The sequence below is a fragment of the Rhipicephalus sanguineus genome, chromosome 4, assembly GCF_013339695.2.
Source record: "Rhipicephalus sanguineus isolate Rsan-2018 chromosome 4, BIME_Rsan_1.4, whole genome shotgun sequence".
NCBI classification, from domain to species: domain Eukaryota; kingdom Metazoa; phylum Arthropoda; class Arachnida; order Ixodida; family Ixodidae; genus Rhipicephalus; species Rhipicephalus sanguineus.
Genome location: NC_051179.1, coordinates 107,017,198 through 107,041,002, shown reverse-complemented (window position 1 = coordinate 107,041,002; position 23,805 = coordinate 107,017,198). Strand labels below are relative to the sequence as shown.

The 23,805-nt window shown below is 46.0% G+C and overlaps 1 protein-coding gene across 1 annotated transcript in view; it reads left to right on the top strand.

Annotated features, from left to right (window-relative positions):
* The window catches only part of LOC119391486 (uncharacterized), an 84,997-nt gene that overhangs the window by 24,048 nt on the left and 37,144 nt on the right, over window positions 1–23,805 (top strand). Inside the window, exons 12-18 of the mRNA XM_049415302.1 lie at window positions 1,960–2,058; window positions 5,316–5,396; window positions 5,486–5,583; window positions 6,907–6,965; window positions 8,172–8,217; window positions 12,616–12,683; window positions 20,423–20,547. Of these exons, the coding sequence (XP_049271259.1) occupies window positions 1,960–2,058; window positions 5,316–5,396; window positions 5,486–5,583; window positions 6,907–6,965; window positions 8,172–8,217; window positions 12,616–12,683; window positions 20,423–20,547 (576 nt within the window). The remainder of the gene's footprint in view (window positions 1–1,959; window positions 2,059–5,315; window positions 5,397–5,485; window positions 5,584–6,906; window positions 6,966–8,171; window positions 8,218–12,615; window positions 12,684–20,422; window positions 20,548–23,805) is intronic.

The window sequence follows — 23,805 nt, the reverse complement described above, 5'->3', positions numbered from 1 at the left end:
TGAGAGAAATCAATTCGTGTTTTGACGCTGCACGTTATCGATATCTCCTATCGCTACGGCTAAAACGCGATTGTAACGCTGAAGGCGCGGATTCGTTTCTCCCGGGCTTGCAATTTTTACACCTGCTGTGCTTTCCTGTCTTCGTTTGCATACGTAAATTGTTATGAAAGTATTAAATAAACAGCCGTTCGAGTTTTTCAGCTAAGGCTGGTCGTGACGGGCCAGGACACTGCCCGAGCTCAAGGCACCCTGTACTAAAGCCCTAACCACACATACGCGTTACAACGCGTCAGCGCGTGGCGTGCCGTCTCCCTAGCGCACCCTTTCCCGATCTGCGGACGGAGAGGGCGCGAAGCTACCCGTAGCTGCGCGCCCTCTCCCTCCATAGGATGCCGACTCGACGCCGAGTCAACACGCCACGCGCCGACGCGTTGTAACGCGTATGTGGAGTTAAGGCCCGAACACACGTACGCGTTGCAGTGCGTCAACGCGTGACTTTTTGACGCGGCGCCGCGCCCTCTCCCGGAGCTTAGCAGAGGCGCTCTTAAGCCCTAAAGGCCCGAACACACGTACGCGTTGCAGTGCGTCAACGCGTGACTTTTTGACGCGGCGCCGCGCCCTCTCCCGGAGCTTAGCAGAGGCGCTCTTAAGCCCTAAAGGCCCGAACACACGTACGCGTTGCAGCGCGTCAAGGAAGAGGGCGCGGCGCCAAGTCAGAAAGTCACGCGTTGACGCGCTGCAACGCGTACGTGTGCTCGGGCCTTTAGGGCTTAAGAGCGCCTCTGCTAAGCTCCCAGCTAGAGACGTTTATTCTTCTCTCTCTGTCTCTCTCTCTCCTGTTCGTGTTTTTCTTGCAATATTTGTTTGTCTCCCTGTAGAGTCCAGCAAGCACTAGTTATGTATAACCAACTAGCCCGCACCTTAGTCCTTCTAGAGTCAATGATAATATATAAGTATACTCGAAAAGAGACATTCCGGTTCGGCTTTCGTGGCGCAGCGTACTCAAGCGCTGCGCTTGTGACGGCCAGGGCGTTTTTAAATATCTTATTATTTATTATTTATTTATTTATTTATTTATTTATTTATTTATTTATTTATTTATTTATTTATTTATTATTTATTATTATATCCTCGAAGGTCCCGTATGGGACTTTACATGAGGGGTGAGCGCCATAAAAATGGCGGTATCGATGAAGGTGTATATTAGGACATTGTCTAACTTTATTCCTCTCTCCCTAAATAATGCTCCGTTACAAACACGTTTATCTTGTTTATGGATTGTAGGCCATAATTTTGTTCGCGGCGCCCCGCTGCCGCTAACAAACTACGGTGGTAATAAAGTGGGAGCGCCGATGGTGCACCGTGGCGCGGCACCGTATGTTATGTGTGGCCCCGCACCTTAAGGAAACCAAGAGTCATTTTACTCTTTCTTGCGAGTTATGATTTGACACGTATATATAACTCCCCTTAAATATGTGCGGTAATTGTGTTTTGGAGGTCAATATACTCTTTTAGGAGAGTCGCGGGAGGCGCGACTCTCGAAAGAAGGTCCACGTGTATATTTAAAGAGAGTTATGCATGTGGCAAGTGCGGACTCACCAAGAAGACTGATAGGTATACCTTTTTTTTCTTAGAGTGCACTGACACGACTGGAAGTATAACGCGAAACATAATACAGCCTTTCAGTTTACTTGGGCTCGTGTGCTTGCTTTTATTGTACGAGTATATTTAAATACGCTTTCATTGTTTATTGAATCTGCTGTAAAACATGTGCTCGAAAGACGACACTGAGTTTAGGAAATTCGGTGACCGGCAAAAGCATGTAGTCCCTCCATGTCGTGAACACAGATTATCACGTTTTTCACGAGCACTTACGGATCGCTTAGCATGGCGGGGTTTATTCTAACGCTGGACACGTATTTTACGTTCTATTTTGCTTTGTTTTTGTTTCACACGCAGACAATAAACGACATCACAGGCGTCTACATACCTTCCCTGCTGGAGCTCTTCAACGACAGTATCAATTCAGCTCAAGCGCAAGAGATCGTTCAAAAAAAGGTCAGTGCTGAGGCGTTATCGCAGGCTACTCGCGCTCATATATATGTGGCGTTCTTTTTCTAAAACAGCCAAATCCAAAAACCGAAACTGGGCTAAATTTCACGGAAGCGTAAAGCGCGCCTAAGTGTCTTTCACTTTTAAAACAATTGTAATCGAAACAGGGCAATTTCTTATTGCAACGTGAACTGAAAAAGGCAGTTTTGAATTTAAAAAATGAGCCATATCCTGCATCTGTTTCAATCAAACTGAGCCAGATCCAATAAACCAGCGCTGCGTCAATAATCGTGTCCAAAGCAACCAACATGTCCGCATCCAATCTGTTTCAGTTGTGTCCTAGTTGTTTTCCTATCTTGCTTTCGTTGCACAATTAATTTTTCTTGGGCAAGTTGATACTCACTGAAGGACATGATCTTGTGGGGCAAGGCTCAATTATAAAGAGTAAGAGGCCGACTTTCCTATTTCTTTCTGCCTTTTAGTGTTTCTTTTTCAGTTTTACGCTGCAGTATCATTTCCTCCTTTCGCTCCAAGACGGTATATTTGAAATAGAACACAACTGAAATGAAGACGTTGGGCACCGATCTATTCCTTGAAGAAGAAGTAATAATGCGAGTTAAGAAGAAGAGCTGGAGCACTTTTTGAGGGCCTTGAATAGATGCCAAGAACAATAAAACGCTAGCGACAGTTCATAATAGTGCTCCTTTTTCCTGGAAGTAGGCGAATACTCGCTCTAAAAGTCTAGTCATCGCCATTATGCCCACGCAGCAAAGGACGGCATCGACGGAAGCACAAGGATGGTTTTATTGTTGTCGCAAAATATTGCTATATCGTTCATTCGCTGCGATGTAGACTTCTTTTAGGAGCTAATTCAAGCCGAAATGAAACGTTTCGATCTATGAGAGCCAAATCCAACTTGTACTCCTGAATACCGACGATAGTGGGCTATATAAATTTCAACCGCAATACAGATTTGAGGCACTTCTGTGACACGAACACACTGGCAAAAAATTGTTGGAGCAGGCCCGACCATATTGTCTGTAGCAAAAAACTGCGTTTTTCACGGTTTCAGTTAACGTGGACTTGTCTCCTTTAGAAAAAAAGACACATATATTATCGTCAGGGGAAGTCGGCGACCCCTCTCGCTGTTCGTGACTGAACTTTAGGCGCAGATAGAAGACAGATTTCAGCTGATGGCTGATGCACGTGAGTGAAAGCCTGGAAAATGTCAGAATGACATAGATGAATACGGTCCGTTTCTATCTCGTGCCTCTTCTTCCAAAATAATAATATTAACGTGGCTGTCGCTTACTCGTTGCCCTATGTAATCTTGAGGCCGCTTCGTCAGGCTAAGTTATCAGAGGGTCCGATGTACACTCTTCCACCGTAGTGCCTCTCTAAGTTCTTCTAGCTTTCCTCTTGTGCCATTTGAACGCGATAGCGCCAAAGAGCTCGTTTCGCAGAAATCCTGGTGTCGGCGGGGACGGCGTCTTTGGTTGTGAGCGAAAAATCAACGTTGTCCGTGAGGGAAAATTCGCGGTAGGTGCAAATAAAGAAATAATAAAAATCTTTGGTTCGAGTCGGATCGGGGATTCAAATCTGTGACCTCTCGCTCTGTGGCGGCCACCAAGCATACATCCTCTAGCATACTAACGGCGAGCTATTTTTATTGCGACAGCAACTATGAAAGGAAAGTTGACAACCACCCGTCTGTAGCACGAAGCCACCGGAAAACCCACACGGATTTCTCTCAAAGAAAGCTTCTTAGCTGCCGAAAAATTTGTCCTGGACCGGGGAATTTGACGTATTTTTCGGCGACTAAGAAGCTTTCTTTCTGGGAAATCCGTATGGATTTCCTTGTGGCTTCGTGCTACAAACGGCTGGTTGTCAATTTCTCTTTCTAAACCGTTCCGCCACCTCGCGGGATTCCGCAGAACTGATTTGCAATAGCAATCATATGGACACTCTTGGTGGGTTTTTGCCGTCGCCGTCGTGGCGCGTATAAAGTCCAAATCGATAATGTGCCTTTGGAAGGCAAGTTCTCGCACAGACGTGCGAGATAAGTCCGCTATCGCTGTCTGTGCGGACTGGTTTTATCGAGCCACAAGTATTCTAAAATTGATGCACGGAATCATAGGATGGCGGGAAGGTCTGGGCATGTTATTCCTTTTCTCGCTTGATGTCGGTTACATTAATCGTCGCTGATTTACACGACTTGGTGTTCCAGGAGGGGCGCTTAATCGCAAGAGTGCAAAGAAGCAGTGGTGATAAGGCAGACCATTTAAATAATGCCCTCTGTTTTCAATGCCTGATAAAGCAGTTTAAGCTTCACTTTACGGGCTTCCAACCCGACTTGAAAAACTTGGAGGACGCTTGAGCTTCAATTCAAGAGTAGAACACCATAGCGTAATCTAATAACCGTGTTCGTATCGCCTTCCCAATCACCAGCCTGCCTTCGTTCCTCGGTGGAGACCTAAACCGTGCCGCAAGGAAAGCCAAAGTGTCGATGCCTTCCGGTTCCAATATGCATGCATGCGGCGCGACGAAACACGGCCACAAGGCGGGGCGATGCCGTTTAAAAGGGCGCCCGTGGGCACGGCCGGACCGGCTGTGCCGTGGGCCCTTTGCGTCATCTCGCGGGTGATAATCAAGCCGCTGAAGAACCTCCGAGATGGGCGTACCACCAACGGTAAATGGTGTACATAAATAGGTCGTCGTCAGCATGCTAGAGGATGTGTGCGTGGCGGCCGAGCGTCTAACGCATCGCGCCGCGGAGCGAGGAGTCGCATGTTCGAATCCCCGGTCCCACTCGAACCGAAGATTTTTTATTATTTCTTTATTTACATCCATCTCGAATTTTCGCTCACGGACAACGCTGATTTTTCGCTCAGAACCAAAGGCACCGCCGCCGCCGACACCGGAATTTGTGCAAAACGAGCTTTTTAACGTTATCGCGTTAATAACTGTTCTCTTTGCAGAGCGCACCAGATACTAAAAGCACATTGCGCAGTATTGATTGCAAAGACAGATTTTAAGATTATATCATGTTCTTTGTTCCGAAGCGTCCTCACCGGATCGACAGAGATACTTATATTCTGCCAGCCCTATTGCAGCATGAACAGCTGTATTTATTGAAAGTGCTGCAATGGCCGTTTGTTAGAGTACAGACTAGAGCGAGGTCATCTGCGAGGATAGCTGATGAATGTACTCAGGCAATCCAATATTACGGTCTGACATTCCCTCTTTCTGTATTATGGTCTCAGATGTCTGAACTGCGTATCAACATCGGTCCCATCGAGAATACCTGTTCCGGAGGTACCGAATGCGCTGATCTGTATAAATACGTAAGTAAATGCGTTCCGTGGGGTAGCAGTACTTCCAAAGATAACGTTTCTGGCAGATAACTCGTGACACGTCAATTTCCTCAATCCAGGTTCCCGTTATGCAGGAGGCTGACAAGCACAGTTTAATGACGATCGCTATCACGATGGTGACGCACGTCGAACTCAAACTCACGAAAGATCAACCAGGGTAAGCATCGTTGGGTTTGTAAGTGGTGCGGCGTCCTGAAAGCCGTGCAGCCATGGCATCGCCAGAGGGGCACAAAAGCAGCACTTGCCCTCCCTCAAGCCATACCAACACTTGCACCCCACCCAAGCCACACCAACGCGTCCATTATCACTTGCTTTCTCTTCGCTAGAACGTGTCGCTCCACGGAGCTGCAATTCATAAGAATGGGACCGGAATTTACAAAAAAAAAACCCACAGGGTCCCTTATGCACTCACCTAAGACTACTGGAAGGCGAAAGCCATCTTCATTTTCTTCTTAGTCGATGCGTTGATCTTGCCCGCCATGCTTCAAAAGCTCTCTGCACCTGACGTGGTTTTGCATTTCCTCCCGGATGGGAGGCACCTCACCTGGTTTTGCACAGCCTCCGTGATCGGCCCGCCATTGACCAAGCTACGATGTCATGTGAAGACGTCATAATTACGGCACAAATTTTGTCCATCTGGGACGTCAGGACGACGTCATAAGGTGACGTCATCGCGTGATGATGATTTTTCGCATCACTCGTGTTGACGCCACCTTCGCGGGACGCCGGTCAATTTTTGCGTTTGATGAGGCATCTCAGGCTTTCGCCTAAAAAATTGTTTCTGCATAGTACCGGCCCAGACGCCGTTTACGATGTTAGACGAGGCATTCTGGAACACGGTTGACAAAACGCCTACTAGTTCAAAATCTTTTATAGCGAAACGTCGGTTGTAACTTGTAACCATTGGCTAGAGTAAGTTCTCAATTGCGAATCACGTCCGGCGCACAGAAGAACGGAGACAAACTTGACCCACTCAATTTCTTATTTCCTTTTCATTTCTGGCTTCTTACGCACGATGAACTGCATGTCTTTGTAGAAAGAGATCATATGTTATTTCGAGCCTTGGATAGTAGAATGTGTGCGCGTTGTTGTTACAAATGCAGCCACTATAATTGGAGCGTTACGTTGTTCTAAAAGCATTGCGCTTTTCTAGCAGTGCATGACTCAAAGCGAGGCGCCGGTCATTCGTGATAAAGCATATTTGATGACGTCAAAATTGCTCTGCTTCAGCGAGAAAGTCACAATAACTATACGTTTTGTCGAGCCACCTTCACCACTGCCAGTTGCAAAACTTGAATCGTCTATTACATTCGCGAATTAGTGACCAGTCATAGTTGTTGAGTTGGTATACTCTGTTAAAAGTAATATGCATACCAATGAGCATGCTGACTAGCGGCAGTGTTTTGAGTCATCACGTTGTGCAACAGTCATAGCTTCAACTGACCTTTCTTTTCACTAACTGCCTGTCATTGCCTTGTAGATGGAGAGATGTAACGTTCGAAACCCGAGGGGTACTGGCGTATGGAACAAACATCCTCTGTAAGTCGCTCTTTTTTTATTTTATGATTGCTATGGTAAACAATTGTTACGTTCATAAAGTCTCACTGTATTAAATAAATAAATTGATGTTTCAAGGCATTGCAGTTCCCGCCTTGAAACAGTTAAGGACTTGAGTAAATTACGCTATCAACAACTCATATATTTCTGCGGTGCTTTAAGCGCCCATCAAATTTTGACTGAAGTTCACAGGGTAGTGCCTCGATGCATTTCATTCGTTAGATTCCTGTAGTACCCGCAGTCGAGAGTTCGACGGAATACCGTCTGGTCAGGTAAAGGCATTGTTAAAAATCATGTCACTCACCAATGTCAAAACAAAATAAAATGACGCTTCGGGATCCGTACGGATCCCTTGTTCACACAAAAAAAAATTAGAAGCTGTTGTACCCGTGTATACTGTTTCTTTGCGTAAGGCAGATATATGTTTTTAAGCATTTCCCGTCAAACTGAAGGAAGCCTGAAGGAAGACGTGCGACCTTACCTAACGCCTAAGCAAATGTTTCAGAGATAAAATTAGTGTGCCACCGCTGCCTTGATTCTAAGCTACAAAGAAATAGACACAAAACGGTAGGCTAAGGAATTGACAAGTTGAATTCAAAGTATAGCGAGCCTTGACTGGGCATTGATGTCTTTCGCCATGTTTTCAAGATGTTTTCCATGCGTTCCCTTAAGTGAAAGTGCTGAATAAATCAATAAGTGAATATTTAAGCGGCCAACGTTTACCCATAAATGGCAAATGGCCAAAAGATTCTTCTTGTACATGCGTCCAAAAAAAAACAGCGCTACATATTGCTCTAATAAAGCTGACATGAGTGTTATTCTTAGCCAGCGCCTCTGGCTTAGCATAGTAAAATCGGACGCACAAGTTTTCATAACGGGAATCAAGCCTTTACGGGGAACAAAAGGAAGTCATGATTACTGTGTTCAGCCTCGCAGATTAAAAATATATTTTCATACAATCACTCTTCAAAGTCTCCAGTATAAACGTTGCGGAAAAGCAAAAAAAAAAAAATTCTTTCGAGATAATATTAGACGGCTGTCAGCGTCAGATTGCTGTTTCTTTTCTTTTTTTATTTCACTTGTATTTAGTATAAGTGAGCCGTTCAGCCTGCGTCAGCGACAATTTTTTAACCTGATTCTGATAAAATGCAAACTATTTTCCATATATGCTTCCTTGCTTCTTTACAGACCTCCCGGTCCATCTTGTAAACTCTGAATTTATTGGAGAAGAAAGGTGAGATCACGTATGCAGATTCAATAATAAAATATCTTCCCAGCCTCAACGCCACCGCATGGGTACGCCATAACTGTATCAGTGCCATCGGTCGCATTTAACTTTGTTGTTGTAATTTCTCGGACGTTTTTGAAATACGATGTTTCGGCTGATAGTGCAAAATAACTCCAATTTTACTGATTTACCTTTCTGTATTATGATGTGGCTCACTCGCCACTCGGTCCTACAGCCAAGCGCGGCGCCGCAGATTTGACCGTGGTCCATTACGAATGCATTGCAGCAACTAAGAACTATCCGTGCACGTAGATTTCCCTGTACATTGATGACCTCATCTTGATAGCCTGTTATGACACCATCTTTTTAAAGTAATAGAGTGTAATGTTCGCAAGTTTTCCTTCGTAAGTGCTGTATGTCAGAGGCTCGTCACGTTCACAGTTATCTGCTCCATAATTACAACCAGCATCTCCTCTTAAAAACCTAAATGTTGTTATTGTTATCAAGAGAGAAAATTCTTGTGAATGTGGATTCAGCTGTCCGAATGCTGCAGCGTCCCTCATAGCACACTATCCTACTTTTGGTCTAGTATAATTTGACTTCTCAGATTACGCTGAGTTCCTTGGATTACAAGACACGAAATAAACTTGCAGCATTTAGGCTCAACCCGTAAGAGTAGGAAATAGGGATGTGCGAATATCGAAAAAAAAATATCAATAACGAATCGAATAGCATTCTCCTTAATTGGGTGCATATTCAGTATACCGAATATTTTTCGAATAGTCAGCACCGACAGAAATACTCCGCAATAACGACGCGTTGGAACAATGAAATGCACCGAAAAGCATGCAGCCCAAGCTTTTATTGGCGCTATGGTGATCGCTGGATGGGGGCGATTTTGCTTAAAACTCCAATGTCGTTGAAGCGAAAGTGTCATCTACCCACTATCACCATGAGATTCATGATGATGATCCATGAAGTATTGTTTGATTTTTATGTCTCACTTTTATTGAAAAGCAGCCCGTAAAGTACTACCTTGAATGCTGTAGCCACCGCTGCATTTCAACCCACCAGTTACAAAACATATACGAGCTTACCTCAGTTTACAGAATAGTGTTTTCTTTTATGTAATCGTTGTCATTTGTTTCAAATAGAACGCGAAATGCTAGGGCTGTTATGAAAGTGGTTGCCTTGTTCGAATAGTATTCTATTAGTATTCGCATTCGACTCCGTGTCGTGATTATTAGATTCATATTCGATTCGGTTCCAAAATTTACCATTTGCACACTCACAGCTACAAAGTTTGTTTGCAAAAATTGATGCCGCGGTTGTCTTCTGAACTAACGAAAGTTAGGAAGTACTGTCGGTAGACGTTAGAACGCGTTGACTACGCTGAATAATCGAAAGATGGGCCAGATGGTGAAGGTTCCTGAACATATTTAAAAGCCAGCTCAAAAACCTACGCGGACACAAGAAGTAGAAGGAATACACCACAACGCTAAACTCGCAACTGAAGATTTATTAGAAAAGAGTCTCCAGATATGCGCAGGCAACGCATTTCTCGGGACTATCGGGAATCTACTGGTCGTTGAAACGCAAATTAAAAAAAAACGTATAACAGTATGATAGTTCGTTTAGGATATCTTTCTGTGGACGCGGCCTTGAAAAGAAGCTCTTGCTTGGAAAAACTTTTTTTTTCCTCTATTCAGATATGTGCACTTAAGGCCCAGAAACGCACTCATAGACAACTACCAAAATGTTCGAGTGATCCTTGCTGCATTTCTGAATGCAATAATTTCGTGAAGTCACGAAGCACAATTTAGGGCAACAAATATGGCTAAAATCTCCGGCCGAAAAAGATAGAAGGCCACTGTTCGCAACTCTGTAATTCCGGACCAGAAAAAAAAAAGATATATTCTTGTAAGCTGTATCTCTCAGATCGGGACACATCCAAGCTTAGGTGTACTTGTAATAATTAGGCGACTTGTACAAGCGTCCCTCTTACTATCCTGCTCACACTAGTACGTGTCTATGCTTTTTTGTAGTGTGTGGGCACTACAATTTTGTCATCTTTACGTCCCCAAACAGTTCCGTTCCCCAGAACTACAATGCTGTTCTTTTATGGCGGAGCTGTATATGGTACACCTCCTTGATTTCTTTGTGTCGCTGTCCGTATGCAGAAACCTCTAGTGCCCTCTAGGGAGCAGTGAAAGAACTAACTTTAATGCGTTAGCTCTTGCACCGCTTCCTACAGGGCACCAGGGGTTTTATCAATTGAAAGCTTCGAATGCGTAGCCGGAGCGTTAAACTAATAAAACCACTGGGGCCGTAGAGGGAGCGGTGGAAGAATCAATGCATTAATATAAGAAGAAAGAGCCAGTGCGTGTTTCGCCATGTCAGCGGAGTTGAGGCGCTGCGTCGGAGTTGTCGTCCGTAGCCAGTATGGGGCGACCGCGCATTGTGAGAACGCCCGAGGAGCAGCGCACCCCCTCGCCCCTCTTTTGAAGCTTTCTGCATCTCACCCGGTTTTGCGCTAACTCCGGTATCGGCCCACATTTGACCAAGTGACAGTGTCATCTGAAGGCGTCATCATATGACGTCAGAATATGCCGTAATTGATGACGTTATCCCTTGACGCCACGAAATGACGCCTTCACTTGGTCACGCTACTCTCGGTTCCATTGATGTTCACGGCACTGCTGCACGATGGATTTATTTTACTCATGAGACATTCAGGCCTTTTGCCATAAAAATAACATTTAACTACAGTTGATGACACACACAAGTGGTACAGGCTCGCGTGCGCGTACTTACGCAAGCTTTTTTAGCTTGTGAGGCAGTTTGGTTAAATTGATCGCTTTTCAGCTCCTAGTCATTAGCTATGACAGGAACACGTGAATGTTAGTAAAAACAAAAAGATGTGAGTTCGCGAATTTATCACTACCAAAACATGCATTTCGTGGAGACCCGCAAACCACATTTGGCAACATCATTGCATCAGTACATCATTTTACATTTTTTTTGCCTAATCAAATCAGTGTCCGTCATCGCTTTCCGTGCCGCAAGCGACGAAGCTTTCGGCTTTAATTTGTTTATCGAATGTTATGACAACACTAGCAGGTGCGTATCCAGAAATGTTTTCGGAGGGGGGGGGGGGAGGGGGAGGGGATTAGGAAATCATAATTTATGTTCGTGTGTGTGTTTGTATGTGTGTGTATATGTACACGTCCAAAATACAAAAAAAGACGGTTGATTCCTCCGTCATAGGAATCGGAATAACACGAAAGTAAAACGTGCCCTTACAGAAGTAACTGAATGTTTACCGTACATTGATATGAGAGAGTTTGCACAATGTGTATTGATGTCTGGCAGCTAATGGCGCCGTTTAACGTGTATGCACTTACTTTGATGATTGGTGGTACATCTCCATCCCGATGACTAAAGTCCATGTAAAATGATTAAACAAACCCTTGTGGTAGCTGTTGTAGTTAACGGTGAAAGCGTAATCAGAGAACGAGGTGTAATAGCCAGAATAGCGTCGCATATTAGACGCAGAACTTAGTCGCCATCCCGCGGCATGTTAAAATGTGATTGAATACCACGGCCGGACTAGAGGGAAACGCAAAGCGCGTCGTTCCGCCCCGGTAGCCCGGCCGCGATTTTTCTCGGGGCGAGCGCGTGAGCATGGAACGCGGTGTTACAGCCAGGTGAGGTAGGCGCGCGTCGCAGAGCTATTTTTGGTTTGTATTAGCGTGATACTCAGCGAGGCCGACACTTTTACGACGCTTGGGCAAAGGTCGCCACCTCGCGGTGTGTTAAGGCAGTGACAAAATTCAACTTCTAGAAAACGCGCCGAACGGGACGGACGCGTAAACGCGTTGCTAGTCGTGCTAGTCGTGCTAGTCGCGGAGGCCACAACAATGACGAATTACTTTACCTTACCACTCCCAGAGGGCAACACCACCCAGCCAACCGGGAGAGTGGTAGATATAAAAGGCGCGTTCGTAAAGCCTCCAGAGTCTGTGACCGTGGCGCAGTGGATAGCGTGCCCGGCATCTGTTGTTGCGGACCGAGCGGTCGTGGGTTCGATGCCCGTTGACGGTGGCTTTTTTTCTTTGCCATCTGATTGTGTATATTTTTTCGACGTCCTTTCCGTGACGGAAATACGTCACTGAAGTCGTGGTGGACCCCGGCATAAACACTTTCGTGTTAAAATTCGCTGCAGAAAGGTTGTACCCCCAACCTCATCCCGCCCCGATGGACACTTGGTTACATAAATACTGCAGCCGAAAAGAATAAGACTGTGGCGACGGTGGCACCAATAATATACGTTAGTTCAAGCGTGCATTTGAAGCAATCAATGAGAATGGAACAAACACTGACATTCAGCTATTCTCATTCCAGCTTTATGCACATAGGCACTTTCGGAAAGGCAGTCATCGAAAGCCTCCTACCTGCGTTCCTCCATGAAGGTACGAACAAAATGTTACCGCTGAAGCCATCTATCCATGTTTGTCACATTAAATGCGTGTAGCATTGACCGGGATGAACTGTTCTTAACACACTTATCTGCATCCACATTCAATTTAATGGCGACTCGACGACACTCCGTCCATATTCGGAAGACGAGCACGGGTCGCAACGCGCTAGCTTGCACGAAGCAAGTTCTTCAGAAAACCATCGCCGTTCTGGAGAAGGCGCCACACTCGGCGCCCAGCCTGCACGAGATACATTCCTAATTGTGTTCCATTCAGCCTGATCGGGCATGTGCCTATGGATAGAGTAGCAGTACGAGTAAAAATCATGATTTGTAATTAATGCGACAGCGTTAAAGAGCCCGGGTCCCACGAATTCCGGTGCCGGCGTGCGCGGCGTCGGTTGTGTGCACAAAAATCACGCTGGATGCAAATAATAACAACCAGGAGTTCGATCCGGAAGCAACCACAGCCATTCTGCGTTGCATTCAGGTGTTCTACCAGAGGTCCACGCCAATGCTTGAAATTGCTCAGTAATATATATATATATATATATATATATATATATATATATATATATATATATATATATATATATATATATATATATATATATATATATATATATATATATATATATTATTGATTGACACAAGCGCTGAATCGCACCAGCAGTCACACCACGTGAATTTCACAACGAGTGGGTCGTTTAAAGGCCCACGCATTACAGAGCGCTCAGGCGTAGTTAACCATCATCACCAGCCGCAGCATCAATAAAGTGTGCAGCTGCGTAGGTGCGCGCTTTGCCCTACAGACACGTAGAAGGTATCCCGCCACTTCGCAGTACGAGGAAGGGTGCCGCAGTGGGTACTCGGCAACCTCCTTGGCACTTAACAACTGGACTTGCAGTGGTAGGCATTCTAGAAACATTTGAAAATGGCAATGTTACGCGCCCAGACGTTGCTTTCGTCACTGCACTGTTGTCTCCACCGAGAAGCGAAGCATCGCAAGCGAATCAGGAGTCGGTGCCAACGGGGCATTATTACGCTATCGCGTTCCACTCTTGAAGGCGAAGCTAAAGCGCCCTCCAAGTTTTTTTTTTTTTTGCTATTTCCAGAGGGTGGAGACGTCTGTTCAGGGCCCCATTTGATACTGTAATCCAGCTGAACCGATCAATTCTCTGGTCATCTAGGGCTGTGCCGGAAAGAGTGGCTTACAAATGGGAGGGACAGCGTTGGGAATTTAGTTTGACCTGATAGTTGGGATAGAAGGTAATGTGCGACAGTCTCGGAAGAGAACTGCGCTTCGCGATAGGTAGCGAGGCGCTGGAATTTGTAAGGGAATACGTCTGCTTAGGACAGGTAGTACCCGCGGGGCCGAACCATGAGAATGAAGTAACTTACCTATAGATTTGCAACGACAGGTTTTAATACACTGTCCGAAAATGCCCTCAGCGCTTCTGCAACTACTCAAGCTATTATCGCGTCCCTGGGCTGAATTAGGCTTCAAAAGTAAACAAAATATTTCAGAGACGACAAGCGTTAGCCACTTGGGTGAAAAGTACCCGCCGGATTTTAGAGGCGTCACCTCTGACTTTAGTGGAAGCGCATCTCCCGTACAGAAGAATAGGGCCTCGAAAGATGAATGCAACGTTGGAGAGCAAAATAATTCTAAACTCATACATACAACGCATGAGACCGTCCAACTTGTGTCATCGAGTTTACTGCACATACATCTTGAAGTGAACGGTCGAGCTATGTGAGTACTTGTAGACTGCGGAGCTTCAGTTTCAGTTATGAAAAGAAGCAAAGCAAAACCCGAGGACATATTCAGAGGCAGAACTGTCATTGTACGGGGCTATGACGGCCGTGAAAAAGAACACTGCGAATGGGTAAGGATACGTGTGAAATACCAGTCACAATCTGTAGAAATACTGGCACTGGTGATAGAAGGCATCGAGTATGACTTTCTACTCTCTCGTCCAGACATGAAATTGCTGAAGCTTAACATTCACTGGGATCACACTGTGTCAGTGAGCCAAGATGTGCAACCAGTGGGAAAGAGAGACAAAATTCGCATTGTGACAAAATCCGATGACATCCCTACAATATATCCAGCATTATTCTGCAGAGGAGGCTATCCTCCAGGTACAACAAAGTTTGAAGTTCCATTCAAACTGCACGACACAACGGTTGTACGGAGGAAACCATACAACCTCACCAGGGAAAAGAAAGCATGGCTGAAGGAAGAGCTTGGGAAGATGCTGGATGCAGGCATTATCCGTCAGTCCGTATCACCATATGCATCGCCGATAACCATAGCGCCCAAGGAGGATGGGAGCCTTCGACATTGCACGGATTACAGAGCCATTAACAGCCAGACGCATCTTATTCCCTTTCCTATGCCCAGAATAGATGGAATTATAGACGAGACAGGCGGATGTTCCTAGTTTTCCAGGATAGACCTCTGTAAAGGCTTCTGGCAAGTACCTCTTCAAGAGGATACAAAGCAGTACACCGCTTTTATAATGCCATTCGACATTTATGAGTACAACCGGCTGCCTTTCGGATGGAAGAACTCGCCTAGCTGGTTCCAGAAAATGATGAATACGGTTCTACACCCTTTCATTGGAAGCTTTTGCAATGTCTACGTGGATATCATCGTTTATTCTAAAAGCGAAGTTCTCCATCAACAGCATGTGGCACAGGTTCATACAGCTTTGTCAGAAGGCGACCTCAAAGTCAACTTTGAGAAGAGCGAATTTTTTAAGACCAAGGTGACTTTTTTGGGTAGAGTGCTGGACGGCACTACGAAAAACACCAAGGAGGAATCAGTGGCACGCATCGCAAAACTGGCGAAGCCCTTTGATGTCCACTCATTGCGTGTGTTTTTGGGGCTGGCCGGTCATTTTAGGGCATTTATCCAAGATTATGCTCTTAAAACGAGGTGTTTGAGAAGACTGATGCAAAAAGATGTACCATTCTGTTGGACAGATGACTGCGAAACGGCCTACAAAGAGCTGGTACGAGTTATATCGTCTGATGCAGTCCTCACACTACCAGACTTTGATCTTCCGTTCGAGCTCAACACGGATGCATCACATTACGGAACGGGAGCAATACTTTACCAGCGAGATGAACGCCAGCCAAGTAATCGCGAACTCCGCGTGATTGGTTACCACAGTTACACTTTTAACAAAGCGGAAGTGAACTATACAACGACGGAGAAAGAAGCACTGGCCGTTCTAAAGGCTGTTCGGTACTTCCGCTCTTACCTGGAAAGTCGAAAATTCAGGTTATACACTGACCACGAGGCACTTACCCACCTTTTGAAAATGACAGAAGAGAGAAGAACTGAAGAAAGCGAAGTGAAGTACCGGGAGAGAACGAAAAAGAACTTCGACAAAAAACAGAATGCAATGGACCCTAGAATAGAGGTGGGAGACTTCGTGCTGGTGAGAAAAGGATCGCCGAACTCGGGTGCGAATCACACAGGGCCATTTTCTGTTGTCTAGACAGCAAGCCAGCAGGGACATTTAAAGACGATCTGGTATATAGGTCCCAATGGAACCGTCGAATCGGCGTCTATAGCTAATGTTTTCAAATATCATCCCAGGAGGGATGAAAACAAGGGTGGGGGGAGTGAAGCAAGCTCAAGCAGTTGAGGAAGAAGACGACAGAATTCAGGCCAGGGGGACTGGGGGAGAAAAAAGAAGTTAGAAATGGCGACATGAAGAGCATCGTCTGTTTATTATGTGCGGTCTTGTTACAAAAGGTTTCAACTGAACCTGAGGACGACGCAGCGAGCAATGGAAAGAAAAATGATAGGTGTTAGCTTAAGCGACAAGAAGAGAGCAGAGTGCGTCAGGGAACAAACGGGTGTTAAGGACATCTTAGTCGAAATCAAGAAGAAATGGACATGGGCGGGGCCTGTAGCGCGCAGGCAACGTAACCACTTGTCATTAAGAGCAACTGACTGGATTCCAAGAGAAGGCAAACGCGCGAGGGGGAGACAGAAAGTTAGGTTGGCAGATGAAGTTAAGTTTGCGGGTATAACGTGGCAGCACAAAGCGCAGGACCTGGTTTATTCGCGGACCATGGGAGAGCCCTTTGCCCTGCAGAGGGCCTAGTCAGGTTGATGGTGATGATGATGATGATGGATTAAGCGCAACCACGCATTCGCAGCTCTTTGCTTCGAGCTGCGAATACGCGTCAAGTGGCCCCTGTGCCAGCGTAAAGAGAAGCCCTGCTAGTTATGCGTTATTGGTAGCGCGTGCCTCCTAAAAGCCTTGCACAAGCAGTTGTAAATATTAGCTGTTGTCATTCGGGCCAACTGCACGGACAGCACTGCCCTAACAACACGGCTTCACGCATCAAAACACAGCGTGCGCTGGTAGCTGCTTTAGGTTGGCAGATTGAAAGTGAATACTACCGTCAAACCTGGCGAGCGTCTCAGGAGCTGGCAACGTTCGCATCTTTCCATCATGGCGGTAATGGCTGCGCCCACGCGATCGCAGATTTCAATGCCTGGGCCCTGTGGGGAGCTTTTCCTCTAGAGTCAGTATATTATCACTATCTGTTTCGCAATGTATCGTTAGATCTCGCAAAATATCCCACTCATGAGACCTCTAAAGCTTTCGCTACACTCTAAGAAAAAATCGAGTATATTGGGAGTATTTCTGCCACACAACAATAATCGTCATCCGGCTTGCTCGCGTTTCCTTTCTTGAAAACGCGGCTCTGGACACTTTCCTATCAAGAATGACATGTCACGCTGATAACGCGTGCGCTGTTCGTGACCGGGAAGTGCCGGGAGCGCGGTGATAACGCGAGGAAAGCACGCGAGGTGGATGACGCTCATTGTTGCGTGGCAGAAATACTCCCCAAATACTCGATTTTTTCTTAGAGTGTATTGGAATTTCTGGAGTGGAAGCTCTCGTCACTTCTTAGCGGCAGACGGGAAGCCAGCATTTGTCCATATTTTGCCTTTTCGTGTGATGTCCGATTAGAGGCAACATGTTTTTATCCTGCTAGTGTAAATACTAGGTTCATGATTAAATAAGAGATCGCTGTTCGCTAAGAAAGCACCCAAACTGAATGAGTTTTCGTAACGTGATCTCTAACAAAACTAACAAATACTTCGAGGCTTCTAAAAAGAACGAGTAAAACAACGAGACACGCTGAACAGCATCTAGCTGTAGGCGTGTGAGGAATTTGCTTCTTTTTCTTCGCTGGAACACTGTAGTATATGCGGCGTTTCTAGGCACGTGGGGGAAAAAAGATCATGAGTCAAATATTATATCAGCCAGCCTGAGGCTGCGGCAGGCGTGTTTGCCACATCTTTGAGTACAAATGTGGCATTTCTTGCCAACTGATATGTGTGTATATGTACAAACTTTGTTCTATCAGTGGTCCGTCACCTTTTATACTGTCTGAGTGCATCAGCTAGATAATACGTGTGCCTTCCTGCGTGTACGTGTGCCTTCCTTTGTGTTGTTGTTAGAGCGATTCTTTGTTGCCCGGTGCCGTTGCAGTCACCTGAACTGTTCTTACCGGTATTCAATAAACTTCACTGTGTTCCACACTTGAGGTCCCTCGAGTAGCGTCGTTTCAACCACCGTTCACTAGCGGGATGGCATAGGGCTCCAATTCGAGAATCGGTACGACATAACAGAAATTAAAAAAAAAAAAGACAGCTCAAAAGACAGAGGACCAGTAAATGACACAGACAACAGCGCCATTGTCTTTGCCCTTGTGTTTTGCGTTGTTTTAATGTCTAGTATTTTTACCTTTCGTTCTAAACGCAAACGCAGCTAACGTTTTATCGTGCCTGTTAAGATGGCGCCGGTCTGGCTTCACTTTCAAGACGCAATTTTCACGCCAGCATTTTTCTTAAACCTTCTCGTTGAAGTCCAGCCGTCGTAAAACATTTTGTGTTTATCCGGTGTAGCGATCCACTATACGCTCACGACACTCTCGGTTAGACACAACCTTGATACCACCGATTGTAGCTAAAAAGAATTAGATACGCTTTTAAAAATACCCGCAATATATGGAACATTTCGACAGCTCTGCCTGCATGGTTAAGCTACTGTATTGTCAAGCTGGAGTCTTTGAAAAACTTACATGTAGCGTGGAACAGCGCGTCGAGACGCGACAGAAAACGAAAAGAAGCACACATACACAGCGCTGACTGACAACTGAGTGTATTATCACTAGACAAGCAATAAATAGGAAAAAATATGCGACGTCACAGCACCAGCAAAGCAAAACGCCCCACTAACAGGTTTTTCGCCGGTGCACTTGCGCTCAACCCTCGAGGAAACAGATTTCTTTTTGTGAAAGGGCAACGGAAGGAGAGCTGACACATTCTTGATTTCTTTTATGAATCTCGAAGGCTTCCCGGAGCTCTGGTCTCAGCCTGTCCGCATACCGGTCTATCACTATGCACTCTTCGAACGAAGGTCGGCATGCGCAGTGTGCAACGTGCGCGGCAAGAGTGCTCACGGTGGAATTTCGGACGTCTCACGCGTGATCACGTAGGCGATCTTTTAGGCATCGCCCCGTCTTGTCCGCGCCCGAGCGTCCACAAGACAACTGGATCTCTTACACCACCTCGCCTTTACACGTAACAAACGGCTTCACGTGCTTCTTGGTGCACAGTTTTCGCGCAGGATCGCTGCAATTCACCTGTCGGCGTAGGTTACTTAATTTCTCGGGGGCCCGACCACCCTACTATTTTCTTGAGCCTGTGGCTTACATCGTGAATGTAGGGACAAACGAGGACGATACTGAGGCACTGTTACTGCGAATGGTGCGTCCTCTAGTGGATGGTCTCGTCCTCCTGTGGTAGTACATAGCGCCAGAAGAAGCCATGAACGGGCCATCAACTAGCCCAATTCATCGCTGTTTTGTACCGTTTATTCTTCGAAAACTGTCTGCAAGTATAGGCCTCGTCGCATTTGTCGCTGTGTTCTTTACTGTTCATGACATACTTCGTACAGCTGAATGAAGTTCGCGTCTCGCTAACCGTACTGAACCTAAACCGTCGAAGCCGGACAGCGCGAACTGAAAACGACTACCGAAGGAACACTCTACTTGGTTGAGGCTTCTATATTAAGGCGAAAGCGTTAGATGCCTCATCAAACGCGAAAATTGACCATCGGCGGCGTCAACTCGAGTGATGCAAAATCATGGCGTGATGAGGTCACCATATGACGTCATCACGACCTCACATATCGCCAAACTTTATGGCGTCACCGCGACGTCGTCATGACGTCGTTATGACGTCGCATACTGTGATAAATGCATGTACATACTGTGATGAATGTACAAACATGTAAGTGTCACATACTGTCACGTCGCATAATTACGTCATCACATATGGCATCGCCGCTTGGTCAGAAGTGGGTCGATCACGGAGGCAGTGCAAAGCCACGTTAGGTGCAGAAAGCTTTCGGAAGGGAGCAGGGGAGGATCAATACATGGACTGAGAATATGGCTTTCGCCTTCGAGTCGTCTTGGGCGAATGCATAGGGGACCCTGTGAGTTTTCTCACCATAGCGTAGCCCGGGCCTATTTTCCTTCGCTGTGTCTTCAAATAAACGGGGCACACTGGGACGAAGATAACACTTTTTTTAAGTGGCACACATTATTCATTAACCCGCATCACGATTCATGAAGCATTATACCACGGGATGACCATCTCCGTACCACGACTTCTTAACGCCCGCGCAGGATTGACCTTCTACAGGAGAGGCGGGTTCAGCTCTCACATGGACGATACGACGAACTCTCGGTGGAACCTACTGGCCGAGTGCATAGCACGAGGATTCCGGGGCTTCAAGCGGGCGGCAAACGCGGTACGTTTGCATCATTCGTTCTTTCTGGGCTATACTTTTTAACGCGAAGGTGTTTTATGCCGGGGTCCACCACGCCTCCACTGACCTATTTCCGTCACGGATATGATGTTGTAAAATATATAGACTAACTGATGGCAAAGAAAAAGTTATAAGAAAAAGTTCCGTCACAAGGAGTCGACCTTAGGACCCCTCGCTTCACAGCGCGCGGCTCGAAGGGCGCGCTTTAAACGTCGTCACCCCACGCGATGGATGAGCGCGCGCCTCTACAGGTCGTGGTCGCTCGGGAACGCCCGTTTATGTCGTGATGGCGGTGATTTGTACGTCCTGTGTTCTCACCGCAAGTATGCGTTGAAATTACAGAGAGCGCGAAGATCACTTCGCTCACTGCAGCGGCCGCTTTTGCGAAAGGAGCGCGCTGATAACACACAAATTAGTTACGACTGCGACAGTTTGCGCTCATCCTGTGTATACTTGTGCGTTCGTTTCGTGCGTCCTCCTTTGTGTTCGAGCAGCGCGCGTTAACTGTCGAGGTGTGACAGTTGTTAGTTCGCGCTCATCCTGTGTATGTTCTTTCTGTGCGTCATTTCTGCTTGAGCAGCGCGTTGCTAGTTTCGAGCTGCTTGCCGTTCTTCGCGTGACATTACAATTTGTTGCTGTAGCATTCATTCCTTCGCTCTTGTGGCGAAACAATGCACAATAAACGCTCAACTACGTCTGTGAAGACACGTTTCATTTTCGTGTTATACCGATTTATATGACAGAGAGATCAGCCATGTTTTTTGCAGCTTGTTTACGACCGTTTGGTTTGGCCCGTTCATCTGAATTTTACCAAAGCGTGTCATTTTAAAATACGCCGGGCTCTATGCGTACGTCCTGCTTTGTTGCTGCGCGTTGTGGTGTTCAGTTAGAAGAATATAGCGTGCTTACTTCATAAACGTATAAGTGTCACGTAGGTATAAGATGGAGGCTGACAAAACGGATGCTGTCTGTTTTTAACGGCAGACTAGTAAGGCACGGTACGGTTGAAGGCGATCCACACGGGGCCCGATTACGCTATTGCGTTCTACTCTTGAGGGCGAAGCTCAAGCGTTCTTCAAGTGTTTTTCTTTTTTTCGAAACAGTTTGAAGCCCTGGAGTGGCGCTGAGGTAGAACACCTACTTCCAATGCAGGAGGCCTGGGTTCGATTCCCAGTCGAACAAAAGATTTTATTTATTTGCGTATGTCTCGATTTCTCGCTCGCGGACAACGCCAATTTTTTGCTGGCAACCAACGACACCGACACCAGAATTTCTGCGACACGAGCTCTTTAACGCTATCGCGTTAAAATAACACCCCGATTAGTCGTATAAGAAACTAAAATCCAACGAATTATGCGTATCCAATTGGGACCTACGCCGCATGACAAACTGTACTTACCAAAATAAATGAATACTTACCAACTTGCCCAACTTTCCACGCTGCCAAGATCTTATATAAACACATAAAAGCATCCCCATCGCTTAGGCTCGCTAAATGTGTAGAATCTGACGCTAAGTGTGCATTGTAGTTTTTTGTACCTCTTCTTGCTACATATTGCCAGCAGTTATTTTTACCCATCACTTTTATGCGGTTATAAAAAAAACTCTGTGGTTGTTGTTTAAGAGCAACAGTGGATGAGAGGACAAATGAATGAAGTAGAAGAAATCCAAGTGGCTCAACACTTTAGATGAAATCATTGAACCAACTAAATTAATAATTGGCGAAGTTAACCTCAAAATTTGTTGAATTAGGGGCAGCCGGTATTCTTGCTTCTGTTACCAATAACTAGCAGTGAAACAACGCTGTGGTGGGTCACGTGTACAACGCTCTTACTGCTCACATTTTCGTGCTATCATTGGCGTCACCAGATGGAAAACGAAATCTGAATGTGGCAGGGTATGTTTTGGATACAAATGAGATAAAATTCTGAGCTTACGTCACGGAAAACCGCTTAAGGTTTAGGCTGTAGGAGTAAACGCTTTCTTTTTAAGCTCGTAAAATGAGTTCGTCGCCAGCTGAGGCTGGCAGCCAAAATGCACACTTCTGCGAATGAGCCTTTCAGAAACATAAGAAAGCATTAACGCGATAACGTTAAAGAGCTCGTTCTGAAGAAATCCCGGTGTCGATGGCCTTGGTTGTGAGCGAAAATTCGAGATAGATGCAAATGAATGAATAAATAATAACACATTTTTGGTCCGAATAAGAATCGAACCCATGCCTTCTGCATGGCAAGCCGATGTTATTCCACGGAGCCACGCTGGTACTTCAAGCTACTTCGTAAAAGAACGCTATAACAATGTCATTTAGTGGAAGGAGTCTTCTTAACGCACGTAATATTGCGTGGCAGGATGATAGAATCTCACCAGGAGTACCTCTTCTGGTGAGAGGTGAACTTCATGTGAACTGTGCAACGAGTGGCTGGTTTAAAGCTGTCCACCTTCAAAGTGTGCAGCTGCGCTGGTTCGCGTGGCACCTTACGGACACGTAGTGGGTACTTCGCAAATTTGCAAAAGGAAGAGTTGTGTCGTAGTGAGCACTACGCAACGGGGCTTGTAGTAGGCATTCTAGGACAGTTTTAGACGGCCAATGTTACGCACACAAACGTTCCTTTCCGTGCGGCACGGTGGAAGGCGATGCGCACGGGGCCCGACTACGCTATCGCGTTCTACTCTTGAAGGCGAAGCTCAAGCGTACTCCATGTTTTTGTCTCGGGGCTTTCGACTCGCACAGACATTTCAGCGAAGACAAAAGATGCCATAAATGCATACATCGCCTTCAAATTGCTGTAAAATGCCCCTGCATCAAACGGGGTGTCTTGAAGTATGTTTTCTTGGAATTGTATAATACTGTCTATAGTAAGCTCGCAGCGAAAGAAAACGATGCGTCGAATCACCTTACCTGAAACAAAAAAAAAACAAAGGCGGAAGAGCAGTGATAATGAAAATATTTTTTTCCTGTATCTGAAAGTTAAACGGTGGTGCGTGCTCGGCTTACTTCAGATTGCTTGGTGATGCGCTTACGGTAGGGAGACGTTACAAAGTACACAGGACACAGTGTTAACAGGACGAGCGCTTGTCCTGTTAACACTGTGTCCTGTGTACGTTGTAACGTCTCCCTACCGTAAGCGCATCACCAAGCCAACATGAACCAACTAGCCCCTTTCGTCGCATTCAGATAGCTGTCAGAATGATAACGTGTGTGAAAAAGATTAAGGCGAGATGGTTTTCGGCGCAACGAAA